Source organism: Sminthopsis crassicaudata, chromosome 1, assembly GCF_048593235.1.
Source record: "Sminthopsis crassicaudata isolate SCR6 chromosome 1, ASM4859323v1, whole genome shotgun sequence".
NCBI lineage: Eukaryota > Metazoa > Chordata > Mammalia > Dasyuromorphia > Dasyuridae > Sminthopsis > Sminthopsis crassicaudata.
This window is the reverse complement of record NC_133617.1, coordinates 601,163,490-601,181,824: the sequence shown is the minus strand read 5'-3', so window position 1 is coordinate 601,181,824 and position 18,335 is coordinate 601,163,490. Positions and strand designations below refer to the sequence as shown.

At 33.9% G+C, this 18,335-nt stretch overlaps 1 protein-coding gene across 4 annotated transcripts in view; it reads left to right on the top strand.

Moving 5' to 3' along the window:
- The window catches only part of GPBP1 (GC-rich promoter binding protein 1), an 88,072-nt gene that overhangs the window by 44,709 nt on the left and 25,028 nt on the right, over window positions 1–18,335 (top strand). The window contains exon 2 of one of the 4 annotated variants that reach the window (XM_074282472.1): window positions 16,811–16,963. The exons of the other annotated variants lie outside the window; for them this stretch is intronic. Coding sequence (XP_074138573.1) covers window positions 16,922–16,963 — 42 coding nt within the window. The 5' untranslated portion in view covers window positions 16,811–16,921. The remainder of the gene's footprint in view (window positions 1–16,810; window positions 16,964–18,335) is intronic. 4 annotated transcript variants of the gene reach the window in all.

Here is an 18,335-nt window from a genome sequence, read left to right as displayed (position 1 = left end):
TAAATCTTTTTAAAGCTCTTCCATGGCTTGAAAGCAATTAATGTTTTTCTTTGAGATTTTGGATATAGGAGTTTTACTGTCTTTTTATGAGTGTTTTGATCTTGTCACTATAACTTTCTAGTCAGAATTTTTTTTTGGGTTTGTTCATTTTCCAGGTTTTTTTTCCCTTTTTGCTTATAGTGAGGCTGTTTTCAGGGTGGAAGGGTTTACTGTCCCAATTTTTCAGGGTATTTGTGCAGCTGTTTTCAGAAATACTTCTAAGGATTTGTAAATTTTTGGTTCTTCAGGATGGTATGAACTAAGAAGAGGGATGTTTAGTACTTTCCTGGTCTGTATTCTAGTTTGTGAATTAGCATAAGCACTTTTTCTCCCCTAGAATTGTGATGATCTCTGCTCCACTATACTTGCAAGCTCTGGTGTGTGAGTACTCTTCCTTGTCCTGGAACTGCCACTCAAGACTGTGAGTTGTATGACATAGGAACAGTCCTGATTCCCCCCAGTGCCAGCAAAAAGACCCTTGTAATCTCTTCCTGAACAGTTGTTCAACTTCTCACTGTCTATGGGCTGAAAATTCTAGAAGCAACTATCGCCACTTCTTATTCGATCAATAACCTTTATATTATATCTGTATTTTCCTGAGGTAATTGAAAGATGCACAAGATCACAGCCTTTTACAGATCACATGATTCTAATTATAGGGATTTTAAGAGTTTTTTCAACTCATAGTTTACTCTACTGTATTTTTTAATCTGAAGCACATTTTTACTAGAGTTTGCTTCTCTCTTTTATACTTGTCCAATTTGCTTTCTGATGTTGTTTAATTTTTAATGCACTTATTTGAGATTATTACAAACATGAACTTGCTGTAAATAAGAATATTTAATACATTCTACAACCAAATGAAAATAGTTTTTATATTATTCTTTAACTTAGATTTTTTTTCTTGTGTTTTGTATCTATTAGCCCACATAATAAAAAGATTTTTTTCCCCCAAAGAAAAAAGTTACCTTTAGATTATAAACATTGTGGATTATATTTGATGTCCTGGTTGTAATATTATGAATTTAGACACAGTCTGAAGACAAACATGTAATGGTTCTCTTCCTTTTCTAAGTTTTAATCTTAATTGCTTTAACCTTAATTGCTTTCCATATATTTAACCTTTTGGACATAACATCTCATTTCTCATTTTTTATTATTATAGTAACCTTGTATGATTTGTTTGCAAGGCACTGTCATAATATTTGTGACATCACTAATTTTCTGGATACTAAATAAATTATGTGAGAAATGTCTTTTTGCTGGTGTCATAACTTTTGTTATGGTGAAAGAGTGTATTTAACCCCACTTAACCCTGGGCAATTGGGGTTAAATGACTAACCCGTGGTCATACAGCTAAGAAGTGTTAAGTGTCTGAGGGAAGAGTTGAACTCTGGTCTTCCTTACTTCAGGGCTGGTGCTCCATAATTTTTTTTTAAATATAATAAGTATTCTTTGTACATATTATAGAAATAAGCCTAGTGTTATCTTAGTCCAAAATAAGCTTATATAAATTCATTTTCCAAATTAATCAGCTTTTTATAGTCACTCCATCTATACAGCTTATTTGGGAGTGAGTTGAAATTGCCTATACAAGGCATATATGTGTGTCTCTGAATTGTATGGGATTCTTTTTATATTCCAGTATTTAATACTAGATGTATGTAATGTAATAAATTACAACTTTAGAATAATCTATTTTATATTCTTAGTATATGTCTTGTTTATTTGGGGAAAATCTTTTTTTTTTCTTATTTTTCTTATCAAGACACATTTTTGTTATGGAAAAACAACTCCCTGAAGGGTGAATTCTAACAACAAAAATATATATATTTTTTTAAAGTATAAATTAAATACAATATATGTATACATGTCCAAAAATTATTTTGCTGTGCAAAAAGAATCGGACCAAAATATCTTAATAGAAAAATAGATAACCAGTTTAAAAAGAATTGATTATAAGTTGCACAGGAACACAATTAGCACTAGCCAGGGAAAAAAGATGAAGGCATAATATTTCTATTTATAGCCCTTAGCACTGTACTCTTCATATAGGTGTTTAATGATTGATTGTTGAATGGAATATCTAAATAAGTTTGAACAATATTACGAAATTCTTGACAATATTTTGATGGAAACATCAGTTTAGGCAGCAACCATTTGTTCTTCCACATAATGATTTTTTTAAAGTACTCATTGGTGACTGCATAGTTATAGTTTTTTAAGTAATTAATACTTTTAAGTAATTTCTCCATTAAGTTTTCAACAAGATGAGATTAGTTTTAAATAGTAAAGTGTTTTCTGTGTTTTTAGAAGAGCTATTATTGCTAAAAATTACATTACTTCATTAGTCTTTGTTTTTCTTATTTTTTGAATACTTCATAGTTAGCTTTAAATTCTTTTATATTTAACATTATGGAAAGATTGGGAGGTAACTTGGCATGAACTACTGGCTTCAAATTCAATTCTGGCACATACTGGCTATGTGATCCAGGGCAAGTCTTTTTGATTTCTTAGTGGTCTAGTCAACTCTTTTAAATTATAGGTGCTAAAGAAGATACCAGCCTGCATTGACAAGATATTTCCTCACCTGGAAACTCCCATGTATCAGTGATAGTACAAATATAATCCCTTTCCTTATCTCTTTGGAAAGATTATTAAGATTATTAATAGGTGCCTATATAATGGGCAATTCCTCTTTGTTAGATAAAGATAGACTTTAGTGCTGTGTATTGAGTAAATAAAATTACTTAAGTAGAGTAGATTTGTGACCTTTTGCAGCTTAGGTTCTGGTCTTTAATGGTTCTTTCTACCACTAAAGTAGTTATGTGATCTTTGACAGCAACCAGCTTCAAGTTTGCAGAATAATGCTTTCTTACATCTAAATTTATAGGACTTTTTTGAAGGTATTATTAGATATGTAGAACATTCTCAACTGTATTACATAAAATACTTACATATATGTTTGCCATTTTTAATTGTACTAATAATGAACATTGAGGCTCATTTTACTATGCTTTGATACTGTGGTAAAGATATTATCTTAAGAGCTTTGACAATACCTTAATTAAGTTAACTTGCTAGATATTTTTTTAAAAAGTCATTTTAATTTTAAAAAAATTTATAAAGTTCACACATCATAATCAGTTGGGATTTATATCAGGAATGCTAGGATGGTTTAACTGATATGGATCCTCAAACTATGGCCTGCGGGCCTGATGCGGCTAGCTGAGGACATTTATGTAGCCTGCTGGGTTATGGCAAAATCAGACTGGAAGTTCGATCTAAACTCGAGTTAGCAACACACTTCTGGCATTGGGCTGAGGCAGTGGAGACAGAGTGTGAGGTGTTCCAGCAGTCTGAGGGACAGTGAATTTGCCCCCTATTTAAAAAGTTTGAAGACCACTGGTTTAACATAAGGAAGACCATTAACATAATATATCAACAATAAGTAAAAAAAAAAAAAATCAAGTTTCAGCATAAAAGCAGAAAAGACCTTTTGATAAATACAACTCATTTCTTTCAAAAATACTTGAAAGTATAGGTATAAATGGATTTTTCCTTAAATTATTAAAAAAAATCATTTCTCTAAAACTATCAGCAAACATTATTTGTAATGGGGATACACTATAGAATCCTTCCCAGTAAGATCAGTTGTGAAACAAGGATATCCATTGTCATCATTATTATTCAGTATTGTATTAGAAGTCCTAAAATAAGAGAAGAAAAAGAAATAGGAGGAATCAGACTAGGGAATGAGTTTATTATCTCATTTTGCAGTGATATGATAATATACTTGGAAAATCCAAAAGAGACTCACTTAAAATTTTAGTTGAAAGTATGATTTTAGCAAAGTAACTGGATAGAAAAAAAGTCTATACAAATCAGCAATATGCCTATGTATCACAAACCAAACCCTGTAATAAAAGATAGAGATACTCCCTTGTAAAATAATTCTAAACAATATAAACTATTTAAAAAAGTATACCTGCCATAATAAATCCAGGAACTCTATAAGCAAAATTGCATTAAAATTTTTATACAGTAACATTAGATTTAAATAATGGAGATAGTGGTTTTTAAATTTATAGGGATTTATAGGAATACAAAGGAAGCCAATTATATTGAAATTATCAATTAAAAAAAACCCTCACTATTACCCCATGGCTTCCCTTGTCCACAATTTCCTTTCTCTTAAAGCATCATCATTCTCCCAGGTTGATGATCTTGGTATCATTCTTAATTTCTCATTTCCTCACTCCACATATCCAGTGATTTGCCAGATATTATCATTTCTATTTTTACAACATCCCTCATATTTAGATCATTTCTTTTTATTCATAAAACTACCCAATTGGTTCAGGTTCTCATTAGCCTTTCTTCTAGATTATTTCATCTGCCTCCTTTCTTGTGTTTCATCATCATTTGCAGTTCAGCCTTCATGCTGTTGCCAAGATAATTTTCCAAGATAAACTCCAACTCAGTAAGCTCTAGTTGTTTCCTTTTGCCTATGCAGCATGGCCCTCCCTTCTCTTTCCACCTTCATTGGACTTCATTTCTATTTGTACTATGCATCATAGCCATATTATTCTTTCCTATATTTTTCACACACAGAACTCCATCTCCCTTTTCCAAAGTGCAGTACTTCCATACTTTAGCGTCATAGGAGCCCTTCTTTCTTGAGCAAATTAGGAAATGCTAACTGGATATTAGCCATGCCCCATCATATGCAACTAGATGCTACAGTAGAAAGGTATCATTACTGATTGATTTCCTTATTCCAGCAGAATTAACATATATGCCTTTTTTTTGGTCATAATATAAATTTAGGATTGAAAAATTTTTTTAAATCATTGATCCCAGAAGAAAGATAGAGTTTTAGCTCCATCATGTGGTGAAATTTTAAACTACACTTCATGAGAGGGCATTCTGTGTTAGTTTTTAATTTTAGGAATATTGGGCTGGTTTGTATTCACATATGTGAAAGACTTATATAACCAGGGACCTTTCTTGACCTAACTGCTTTTCCAACTTAATATTCTTTGTTTAGCATGGTAAGATAAACTTCACTAACAGGATATATTTTCTTTTGTTATTATAGCTTCTTATTTACAAAACATATGCATAGAAAATTTTTCAACATTGACTCTTGCAAATGTTCCAACTTTTCCCCTCCTTTCCCCACCCTGTCCTCTAGATGGCAGGTAGTCCAATACATGTTAAATATGTTTAAGTGTATGTTAAATACAATTTATGTAGACATATTTATACACTTATCTTGCTGCACAAGAAAAATTGGATCTTTTGAAAGACAGAAAAATCTGAGAAGGAAAACAAAAAATGCAAGCAAACAATAACAAAGTAGAAATGCTATGTTATGGTCCACACTCATTTCCCATAGTTCTCTCTCTGGGTGTAGCTGATTCTCTTTATTACTGAACAATTGGAATTGGTTTGAATCATCTTATTGTTGGAGAGAGCCAAGTCCATCAGAATTGATCATCATATAGTATTGTTGTTAAAGTGTATAAGTGATCAACAGGATATATTTTCATAAATTTTTTCTCCTTAAGACATTTTTCCAAGAGAAAAATGGAAGCCTAATAATAATTGCTATTTATATGTTATTGTAAAGTTTGCAAAGATTCTCATTTGAGCTTTACAAGAACTTAATATGATGATAGGATGAAATGAAATGAAAATGGTCATTTGTTAAGCACTTAACTATGAATGAAGGAAACATCTTTACTACTAAAAAGGCACCTAGAAGATAGATGCACAATAAATAGAAAGTAACTTTTATTGCTGAGGGAACTGGGAGTGGTCTGCAGAAAGTAACATTTGATTTGAATTTTGAAGGAAGAAGGAAATTCTGTTAGAGTTGCAGAGAAACTATTTTTAAGGGAATTGGGGAGACTACCTGGCATAGCAAATAGGCCAGTCTGAGGAAACTGGCAAGGTAAAAAGGAGCCAGATTGTGAAGGTATTTACATGTAAAACAAAAGACTTGCTATTTGATTTGTAGACAGCTTTAATTGAGGAAGGGGGGAGTGGATATAAGGGGTTATGGAGTCTGACTTAAGCCTTAGAAAAAGCACTTTGGCAGGTGTTTGGAGAATGTATTTCAGAGGCAGTAAAACCAATAAAGATGTTTCCTGAATGAGGAAATTCCTTCTATCAATGCAAATCAGCAACTGCCCTACCACTTTTAGTTTCAGGGACACTCTGAGATTAAATGCTTTTTTAACCAGTTAGAATAGAAACTTGAGCTAATGTTTTGCTGACTCTCCTCTTCTCTATAGTCTTTACAAGTTAGATACTACAGGTAATATTACTTAACCCCACTTTATAAATGAAGAGGACTGAGGTTTAGAAGATTGTAGGTGATTTGTACAGGGGTCATGCAGCCTGGAAATTATGAGGTTCATCATTTGAACTTTGATATTCTTGACTTCTAGCCTAGCACTCTGCTAGGTGCAATCTTCTGTCAAAAGACCAAAAGAATGACAATAACTGCCACTTCAGAATTCTGAAGTAGTAACTTTGCAAAACTATTTCCTTCACATCTCTCTTTCTTCCTTTGTACTTTAAAAAAAAAAATCTCTTCCCCCCTTTTATTCCTTTCCCTTTCACTTGAAATATTTTTATAATTAAAAGTGGTTTATATAATATAGTGATTTTATGTTCTGGCAGATGACCCAGGTATTTATAAGTCCCTCCTATACCCCTTTTGTGAAAACTAATCAAGCTCTTTTCCTGATTCTTGACCATGTAACAGTCTCTTTGAAAATACTTGGATTGTCTGATGTTTGTACTTTAGTGCTAGAAAAGAACCCGAGAGTGGAATTGTAGCTGAGCTCTTCATAAATTTATTATGTCATGTTGCAAATTTTTCTGTTATGCTTACTTACTCTGGTATTTCAGTTGTTTTGTACATAGAGAACTCTAGTATCTCTAGCTCTTGACCTTGTAGGATTAAGTGCAAAAGAAATCTGAAAAATCATTTGTCTAACTTAGGCTTTTTGAGGATGAAATTAGCTGGCTCTGGATTGTTTAGATAGTAAAGTGACCATAAACAAGAATACCAGAATCTTACTCAGTTCATTTGCATGGTTCTTTAATATCTTGGAACCTGAGTTGATAGATTCTCCCAAATCTTAGATGCCTTTACCCCATATCCCTGTTGAAATCTCCTCATTTGAATTTTAGATCAATTCAGGCAGTGAAATTGAAGAAATGTGATGGAATTATTCTGCTGTAAAAAATGAGTGCAATAGTTTGGGAGAAACCATAGAAGAATTGTTTGAAAAGGGACACAGTGAAATAAGCAGAACTACGAGGACAAGTTATGCTATAATATTGTAAAGACAATTTTTAAAGACTTAAGAATTCTGACAATGGTCCTGAGGATACTTGATGAAACATGCTAATTTGCCTTTTGACAGAAAAAGTGATAAGCTCAGAATTCAGAAGAAGACATACACTTGGTAGAATATGGCCAATATGGAAATTTATTTTGTTTGTATACTTTTATTTAAATAAAAGAAAACAAAAAACAAAGAACTCCATTATCTCTGTGTTTTTAGTAACAACCCTCTTCCTTCTCCCCAATGTAATCTACACCTTTCAGATTTACACACATTGAACATTGGACATTAAAGTTATTTGAATGATTCCTCTTACTAGTTTATGAACTTTGTCAGTGAAGGTTTTCTGATTTAATCTCTATGTCCTGGGGGGGGGGGTATATTACACAGTTTATTTGAAGAAATCTTTGAATGACAGGATCATGAATTCAAATTTTAGCTAGAGTAGTAAATGATTGAAGTTTTTTTTTAAAGTGAAATTTAGCATGAGATATGATTAGGAAGATTATTTTGGCTGCAAATATGTAGGTTAAATTGGAGGTGATGAGACTGGTTTGACTACCTTCCACTTCTACCTCCCATTGTAGAGTAGTCTAGATTAGAGGTAAATAAGAACTTTTAACTAAGTTAGGTTACTGTTAACAGAAAAGGATTATAAGAAAATATCCTTGAAATGAAAATGGGATAATCCTCAAAGGAATGATGGAATGAGAGAGAAAAAGAAGTCAAAAATAACTCCTGTATTAAGCCTTAAATTTGTTGATTTTTTTGAGAATTCAGGCCAGGGATAGTAGAGGATGAGGGCATGGGGTGTGATGAATAGTTAGAAATGATGCTTTGAAGTTAAGATAGTTTTTAAGTTCTGGAGAGATTTTCAGATTATTCCCATAGATGTGGCAATTAAAGCCTTGGGAATTGATAAGATTGCCTTTATAGATAGCATAATAGTGTAGAGCAAAATTCCTAATTTTGGAGTCTATGAATTTAAGAGTATTTTTGATAATTGTATTTATAATATAATTGGTTTCCTTTGTAACCCCATATATTTTATTTTATACTTTTATATTATTATTCTGGGGGCAGCTAAGTGGTGCAGTAGATAGAGCACCATCCCTGAAGGCAGGAGCATCTGAGTTCAAATCTGGCCTCAGACACTTAACTCTTCCCAGCTGTGTGACCCTGGGCAAGTCACTTAACCCCAATTGCCTCAGCAAAAAAATGAATTATAATAAAAATAAAAATATTATTCTGTTAAGGGGGCCATAGGTTTCACCAGGAAGAAGTCTACAACAGAAAAAAAATGCTTAAGCCCTAATATATAAAGAAATTGAAATAACAACTAAAAACAGCCTTTTGAAGTTGGAGAAGAAAGAGGCCTTAGGAAACAGTTCAAAAATAAAGGGGAAAGAACTAGGAAAGAACAAAGTTAGAAAAGTTACAGGGAAAAGACAGGGTAGTTTAATAGGATACCTGCTTGTAGAAGAATTATAGGAGGTAAGGCTTAAGAGAAAAATAATTGGGTTTTAAAAGTAGACTATTGATGGATTTTAAAGTAATGTTAGTAGAATACTAGTAAAGTGCATTAGGCAACAAGGTGGAGAATGATCAGTGGATTGTGTGGAAATGTAAAAATTTAGTTTATAAAGTTTAAGTTAAAAGGGAAGAAAGATTATATAAAATCTCAGTACCATGATCAAAGGGAAATATTAGGGTTTCCTCTCCCTGAAATGCGGGGCAAATAGATAAAGAAAGGGAAAGATGTAGAGGAGACCTAAGCATGTTTGTTAAGTATAGGGGAGTTGAGTATGATTGGTAGAAGGAAAAATCTTGGAGTGGGTAGTAGGAGGGAGTCATATTTAAAGTTCATTGACACCATAGCATTTTTTTTTTTTTTTTAATTACCTTTTTTGTATACAAGAGGTAACTTGAGGCCTACAGTTTGTGGCCTATCCAAGGTCACAATTTTATGATTGTATTAACTAAATCCAAGCTATCCACAAACAAAATAGAAAAGTATTGTGTATTGGAGGAAAAGATATTATATGCTCCATACCCTCTTTTCATTTGCTAATTAAGATTGAAAAAGTATTTCTTGCAATGTACTAAACATGCATTCCAATAGAATAAAGTGAGTCATTTTTTATTTTTTGTGATTATAGGCCTGCACCAGTCCTGAAGGCAGGAGCATCTGAGTTCAAATCTGGCCTCAGACACTTAACTCTTCCCAGCTGTGTGACCCTGGGCAAGTCACTTAACCCCAATTGCCTTGGGGAGGAGGGGAAACCCTTAATGAGGCTTAGTGGCAAAATTAATTTATATTTACATATGTGGATATACATATATTAATATTAATATTCATTTATATATTATATTTATATTACATATTAATTTATATTTACATATGTAGATACGCACGCACATCTTATCCATGCTTACCCTTTGCTTCTAATTTGCCTTGCTGTTACTTTAACTCCCCCAACCTTCTTCCCTCACCTTTTGCTTCCCCATCTACCCATTCCCCCTTTGTTTCTTTATAGATTTTAGAGTGTGCTGTACCCTTCATAGTATATATGTAGTACTGCCTATTTAACCCATTCCTGATGTGAGTAGATTTTCAGAATTATGAGTCCTCCTTTCCCCTCTAATGCCTCTGTGTCTGTGGTTTCTCTGCACCTCATTTGTTTGATATAATTACTATTTTTGCCATTACTCTGCCCAAATCTTTATTTTGAGCTGTAGTATTGTTGATAATCAATCTTAAACATATGCTATAAAATTCCCATGTAAAAAACCAATTTATCCATATTGAGTTCTTTTAAATTGCTCTTTGATATTGGCTCTTGTGTTTATTTTTCTTTTAAGTTCGGGATTGGTTGATAGTCCTGGAAATCTGAAAGTTCATAGAATGTCCATTTTTTTTGCGCATAATATTATAGATAATTTTGTGGGATATGATATTTTTGGCCACAGGCCTTGTTCTTTTGATGTTTGGTAGATATGATTTCAGGACCTGGGGTCTTTTATTGTGGCTGCTGTTGTGTGGCTGCTGTTAAGTCCTGTACAATTTTAATTGTAGTTCCAGCATATTTGAATTTTTTTTTTTTTTTTTTTTTTTTTTTTTTTTGTTTCTTGCAAAATTTTCTCTTTGATCTGGGGGGTTTTGAAATTTGGCAATAATACTCCTATATGTTTTCCACAAAGGTTCTCCTTGAGATGGTGATCCGTGTGGATTTTTTCTATTTCTGCTTTCCCCTCTTGTTCTATCACTCCAGGACAATGTTCTTAGATTATTTCTTACATTATTGTGTCAAGGTAATTTTTTTGGTCACAATTTTCAGGCAGTCCAATTCTTATGTTTTCTTTTCTTGATCTATTCTCCAGATGTGTCATTTTTCTTAAAAGAAGTTTCACATTCTGTTCTATTTTTTCATTCTTTATGGTCTGTTTTGTTATTTCTTGGTCTCTCATAGCTTCACTGGCTTCCCCTTGCCCAGTTCTAATTTCAAGGAGTTATTTTCGTCTTGAGATGCTGTACTTCTTTTTCTAGTGGTTAGATTAAAAAAAAAAAATCTTGTTTTTTCTTGGATGTTCTTTTTTATTAGTTTTTCTTTAATGTCTCTCATTTGATTTTTATATTATTTTATGACTTCTTTCATAAATTCTCTTTGGGCAAGGAGCCATTTCACCTTACTCTTTGGTGAAGAAGCTTTTTTACTTATGTGTCATCCTCTGAAGATGAATTCCGATCTTCCTTGTTCTCATCATAAGTTTCTGTGGTGGGGTTTGTTGTTCTTTGCCTGCCCATTTTTTTTTTTTTTTAAATTTATTATTTGTTTATAGTATTAGTATAAGTACCTCAGATCCTGGGGTGGGAGGGAGGTGTTTCTGGCTTCCCAGAGCTTCTTACAACACTCTCCTCTGACCAGGAATCCCAAAGCAAGAGCTCTACTCCCCTGCATGTGCCTGCAGCATACCTGCCCTGCTGTCTCTGAACTCTTGAAATGCTGGTTCCTTTTCACCTAGGGCTTATCTCTGCTGCACTGCTGGGCTTGGTGTTCTTAATCAGCTGGTTTATTCAGTCTTCCTGGACTCAGACTCTGGCTCTCTTTACAGTCTGGGAGGTGAAAATTTCTTTGGTTCTCGATGAGGCTCCAGCCACACTCAATGTGCCCTGTTCTGTCCTGTCTTCTTGATTTTTCATTAGGGCACCTTCTCTATGAGGTGCAGATTTGTTCTATGTGTGGGGGAAATTTGGGAGAACTTGAAATTTACTGACCTACTGCATCTTCCTAGAATCCTCCCCAAATGGAAGCTAATTTGAAAAATATTTAGTATACTGAGTTTGATAAGGAAAGAATGAGATATGGTAAGAAAGGAGAGGAAAAAGAGAAAGTATGGAAAAAGAATGGGAACAACTCTTAAGACAGAAAAAGTCTATCTAATTTAATTCAAAGTATTGATTTTTACTGTAGACTGTCAGAGATGGTTTTGCCAAAGTTTTCATTTATTCACTGTCTTTTTGGCAAAGGAGGGAATTGCTTCAGAAGATAGTTGCCATGCTCAGAATGGTGTGGCAGAACTCATTAGCAGAAGTAGCTGTATTTTCTGTACCAAAAATCTGGACACATCTAACAAAAGGTAATTCTCTAAAGTCTTGCTAAAAGTGCTTTCTTCTTGAATTAGGAACTATTCCACTAGGTTCTGAACTTGGTCACTACAGACAAAGTGCAATGAATCTCTAGGTGGTCATTAGATGTGACCAAAGTGAACTGACCAAGGACTTATACCAAGTGATTACAATACAGTATCCATCTCTTTGTTCATATCTGCCATATACTGGCACCTTCCATAGTGAAAAGTACCTGGCTTTGTCCCGTAATAAATTTAAAGATGGAAGACACTTCAAGGGCACAAGTCCAATTCCTTTATTTTATAGATGAAGAAACTGAGACCTAGAGAGGTTAAATGGCTTACTCAGGGTCTCATAGCTAGTGATTGAAGCAAGTTCATCCTGCTCTTGTCTTTCTTTTCCACCCAGCTGACTACTTACATTTCAACTATATTGGTGACTTGGCCTCATAGATTGTTGACTTTTTCAAATATGGTAGGCTCAGTATTAACTGGGTCCACTCCACATTCATGTCGTGTGCCTGCAATTGTAGCCCTTTACTGTTATAAGATAAGCAAGAAATGAATGAAATTTCTTAAGAGGCAACTTGAGACAATTGATGGGTAGAGTACTATACCTAGAGTCAAAAAGACCTGATTTCAAATAAGGTTTAAGACATTTGTTAATTAGTTTAGTGATTGAGCAAGTTATTTAACTTCAATCTATTCCATTTCCTCATGTAAAATGGGGGTTATAGTAGCAGCACCTACCTTCACAGTTTTTTGTGAGATCAAATGAGATATTTGTAAAGCACAGTAGTGGCTGTTACATAGTAGAGGGTAAATAATAAATATAAATAAATATTCTGTTTCCCTCTAATTGGTAATTGTATGACCATTATCTGGAAATGTGATGAAAGCATCAGTTTCTAAAATTTAAGAGCTTTTTAAAACTATCATGAATTGTTTGCAGAGGTTACAAAATTTTTTCTCAGAGGTCTTCCAAACAAAGGCTGAAAGTAACACTTTACATGTTGTAATAAAGGGTATTTTTAAACACATGAGGCCAGATTGGATTGAAATATTCTGAGATCTCTCTCAGCTCTAAAGTACATTCTGATGATTTTTATGTAAATTGAACTTTTAAAATTTTAATTTTGCCTTTTTTTTTAAAAATTAACCCTTTCTCCCCTCCTTCCCACCTATCTTTTAGCTTCTAATTAGGGCTTACATTTTATTCATTGCTTGTCTCAGAATGGAGAATCAATTAAAATGTTTGCATAGAAAGATAACATCTGTATCAAAAAGATTAATTTATGAGCTATATATAAGTAATTGGGAGAGGAGAAGTTACTTGTAGACAAATGAGAAGTGTAATAAGGAGGTGATGAAGATTTTAGCTAAGCTAGTAAGGATAAGCAAAATAAAGAGGATGAAGAGATGATAGAGGTAAAATTGACAGATGAGAGAGATTTAAGTAGGGAGAGAAATTTTGGACATGATAGATCATAGATCTAGATCTAGAAGGTGTCTTAGAGGTTATCTAATGCTACCATCTTCATTTTGCAATTGAGAAAATTGAGGCCAGTAGAAGTTAAATGACTCACTTTGGGTTTAATGGCGATTTAGATTTTGAATCCAGGTCCTCTGACTCTAGCTGGAAGCCTTTTTTCTTCCTTTATGGGCTAAGGGAGATCACTCCATCTTCAATGAAGATGGTGGCTACTTTGTGAAAAGCAGCTCTTGCCATAGCTAAACCTTAAAATAAGAAGGATTTTGATGAAGATGACCTAGAGATAGGCAAAATTATAGTGTGGGGATACAGTGCTGGATAGGTAAGAGAAAACAAGGTGTTGAGATTGGAGTATAGTTTAAGTAGAAAATAATTTGAATTAATATTGGAACCACAAGGTGTTAGTTTGTTCAGGGTCCTTAATTCCAAGCTCTTAAAGGGGTTTTAACTTACTTCTTTGGAAACAGGGAACCAATGAAGGATTTTTTTGAACAATGGGGTGAGACTGTTAGAACTGTGCTTAATAAAAATTAGAATGTTGTCAGTGTCCATGAATACATTACAAGTAGGGGGGAGAAAAAAGGTAGAGATTGATTAGAATCATAGTGCAATGTTATAGGGAGTTGTATTAAGGCAGGATACTAGGGTTGTCTTATCTCCTTTTTTAAACAAAGAAATTAACTTCTCTGTAAGGTAAATGACTGAGATTTTTTGGATGAACCGGAGAGATGAGGCTGAACAGACTTGTGGGAAGACAAAATTTAGTCTTTCAAACTGATACTGCATTTTATTTAAACTTGTCTGCCAAGGAACAAAGTACATGGAATTGACTTAAAATGAAACAGTCCCTCATTTAGGAATGATTCCTTTTCTCTCAGGCTTTCTCCATTTGTCTGTCTCCCCCTGAAAAAAACCACCAACTAAATTTTCCCTACCCCCCCCCCCCCACCAAAAAAAAACCCCAAACAACCCAAGAAGGAAATCACCATTGATTTCAATGTCCCAGATTGACTCATGCTACTGATCAAGAGAATTGACTGTTAAAGTGTGTATGCCCTTCAGTTTTCTGTATTTCTCAATTACTACTAGGTTTCGTTTTCCATCCACTATTTCCAAGTAAAGAGATAAGTGACGCTCTTTATTGGCCTATCTATTATTTGGTAATTGTTACTAATTTAGTAGCTTATAACACTCCCCACAGCTTTGCTTTTTCTATTTGTATAAACATGGCTGGCAGCCAAAAGTTGCTGCTGTAGATATTTAATGCAAATATTGCTTTAATAGTGATAATTTTGCTTTAGGCTATATACGTACAATGAACTAGATATTTTAGACAGTTACTCTTTAAAATTATTAATCTTTGTTGATATTTACTGATTTTGTTGGCTATGGTGAATTTGATTGACTCCCTTTTGACATCTGTGAGAACTTCCTATTAATTTTAAATCCTGAGTAGCATTTTGCTTTTTTTTCTCTTCCCTAATTTGTGGGATTGACTATTCGCCACAGTACCCATTCTTATTTTTACCTTTCTTTTTCCAGGGCCATAGATTGAACTGTCATACCTTTTAGCCTTTTGTGGGTGGATGGGGGAACATTCAAGGTGTTTTGCTAGTAGAAATAAATAATCAGGAATGTTTTATCATACAAGTTCTAAGATTTACGGTTTATAATTATTGTTAGTCTTCATTGCAATGTAACTAAAAGTACGTGACTCCCTGGTTCCTGACATTCTGGTTACTTTTTTTGGGGGGGGAGATCAGTTCTACCAAACTTTCTCCAATATCTAATCTCTGTTCTGTTACTTTTTTTCATTTTCCCTATACCTTTGTAAAGAAGACAAATATAAAAATTTAGTTTGTACAAATGAGCTTTCTTCCTATGTGAGATTTAAGACTTCAGTTTCTTTCCTGCTTCCTACAATTTTAGATAATTAAAAAGATAAAAGTCCAAGAAGTCATTGAAACTTTGGTCTAATTTAGGAAGATGTGGAGAAAGGCAACATGCTGTTACAGAGTAGGGTACTAGACTCATATCAGGAAGCCCTTACTTTAAATGCACATTTAAAGTAGCTGTGTGATCCCAGGCAAATCCCTTAAACTTCTTCAGATCATTTTAGTTTCTTCATCTTTAAAATGAAAAGTTTGGATTATGATCCCTTCTTATTCTAAATACATGCTCTTGTCATCATTTAAGAGTATTTTAATCACAGTTACTTAGACTTAAAACATTTGAATCAGAATATTCTTTTGATAGATGAGTTCAAATATTTAGTGCATCTATTTCTGCAAACTAAAATGCTAGGGATGTAAAGACAAACCTAATCTCTTCCTTCTATAAGTTTACATTCTTCTCCGGACCTGGAGAGTAACTTACTACATATCTTCATATATAAATTACAGTAATGAGGAAAAAAAAAAAAAAAAAAAAAAAAGGAGGGACATCTTTGGGAGAAGGTGAAAATCTGGAAAGGCTTTTTTTTTTTTTTTTTTTAAGCTTTTTATTTTCAAAACATGCATAGATAACTTTTTCTTTCCTCTCCTCTCCTCCCTCTCCCTCTCCCCCTCCACTTTCCCCCCCTCCCCTCTCCTTTTTTCCCCCTCCTCCCTCCTCCTCTCCTCCTCTCTTCCTCTCTCCTCTCTCCTTTCCTTTCTCCTTTCCTTTCATAGTTTTTATTTACCAGATATATGCATGGGTAATTTTACAATATCGACAATTGCCAAACCTTTTGTCCTAATTTTCCCCCTCCTTTCCCCTCCTTCCCTCCCACCTAGATGGCATGTTGACCAATAGATGTTAAATGTTAAGAGTATAAATTAAATACAATATATGTATACATGACAAAACAGCTGTTTTGCTGCACAAAAAGAATTGGAAATTCTATATAGTGGTTCATAATCATCTCCTAGAGTTCCTAGAGCTCCTAGAGCTGGGTGTAGCTGGTTCAGTTCATTACTGCTCTATTGGAACTGATTTGGTTCATCTCATTGTTGAAAATGGCCACATCCATCAGAATTGACCAATAGAAAATTTTCTAATATTGACCTTTGCAAAACCTTGTGCTCCAAATTTTCTTCCCCTTCTCCCACCCCTTCCCCTAGATGTCAAGTAATCCAATATATACATACATATTTATACAGTTATCTTGCTGTACGAGAAAAATCATATCAAAAAGGGAAAATAATGAGAAAGAAAAGAAATGTAAGCAAACAACAAAAAGAGTGAAAATGCTATGTTGTGATACACATTCAGTTCCCACAGCCCTCTCTTTCTCTGGGTGTAGATGGCTCTCTTCACCACAAGACCATTGAAATTAGCCTGAATCACTCCATTGTTGGAAAAAGCCACGTCCAGCAGAGTTGATCATCATATAATCTTCTTGTTGCCATGTACAATGATCTCCTGGTTCTGCTCATTTCACTTAGCATCAGTTCGTGTAAGTCGTTACAGGCCTTTCTGAAATCATCCTGCTGATCGTTTCTTATAGAACAATAATATTTCACAACATTCATATACCATAACTTTTTCAGCCATTCTCCAACTGATGGGGATCCACTCAGTTTCTAGTTTCTTGCCATTACAAAAAGGGCTGCCGCAAACATTTTGCACATGTGGATCCTTTTCCCTCCTTTATGATCTCATTGGGCAGAAACACTGCTGGATCAAAGGGTATGCACAGTTTGATAGCCCTTTGGGCATAGTTCCAGATTGCTCTCTAGAATAGTTGGATCAGTTCATAACTCCACTAACAAAATATTAGTGTCCCAGTTTTCCTACATCCCCTCCAGCATTCGTCATTATCTTTGGAAAGGTGTCTTGTAATATAATAAGAGAAGGGAATAGGGAAGAGAATAAGCATATATATAAATAAGCCTATTACTTTTGTGGCACTTTGTAAGCACTTTACAAATGTTACTTCATTTATTCCATATAACATCTGCCAGACAGGTGATGTTACCCACATTTGAGGAAATTGAGGTTGGCAAGTTGTGATTTGGCTCAGGTTCACACAGAGATCAGATCATTCTGATAGCAGTATTGAAACTTGAAAGATAATAAGTTGATTGTATATGTTGACTTAGAGATGGTCATGAAAAATCCCTGTAAAGATATTTACAGGCCAGTGAGGACTGAAGATTTGGAAAGAAATGAAAGTATAATAAAAATTCAGAAAAGCTGATGAAATTGAGAAGATAATATATATATGTAGAGAGAGAAAATAGGAAGACGTGAGGAAAAAGTTTGGAGAATATCTAGATTTAATAGGTGAGAGATGGATGAAGATCTTGCAAAGGAAATTGAGGAAAAGAGTTCAAATGAATAAGAGAAAACTGAGACAGACTGGTGTCATAGAAGACCTCTGGATAGAATCATTGGGAGAAAAGAGATGGTTGCCAAGATAAAAAATTACAAAAGAGCTTTGGATCAGAAAGCCAGATTCAGGGAATTGAGAAAGGGGGTTATTAAGAAATGAAGGCAACTGATGCAATTGGTCTTTTTTAGGTATTGATTATAAAATGAAGAAACAGATGGGGAAGGTCAAGTAAAGCTTTTTTTGGATCCAGGCCATAATGAGAGAGGGAAATGAAGAGAAAGAAAGATATTGAAAGCACTGGGGGTTTTGATATTAATGAAGACAAAGGCTGCCTTTTTCTCAAAAGAACAAATAAGGAATTATATAGAGAGGTGTTTTAAGTTGTGAAGTTAAAAAAAAACAAAGTTGACAGCCTCTTAGTTAAGAAAGAGGTGAAAGGAAGATGGTATAGGTAGAACAGGAAAATTGAATACAGAAGAGTTTTGAAAAGGGA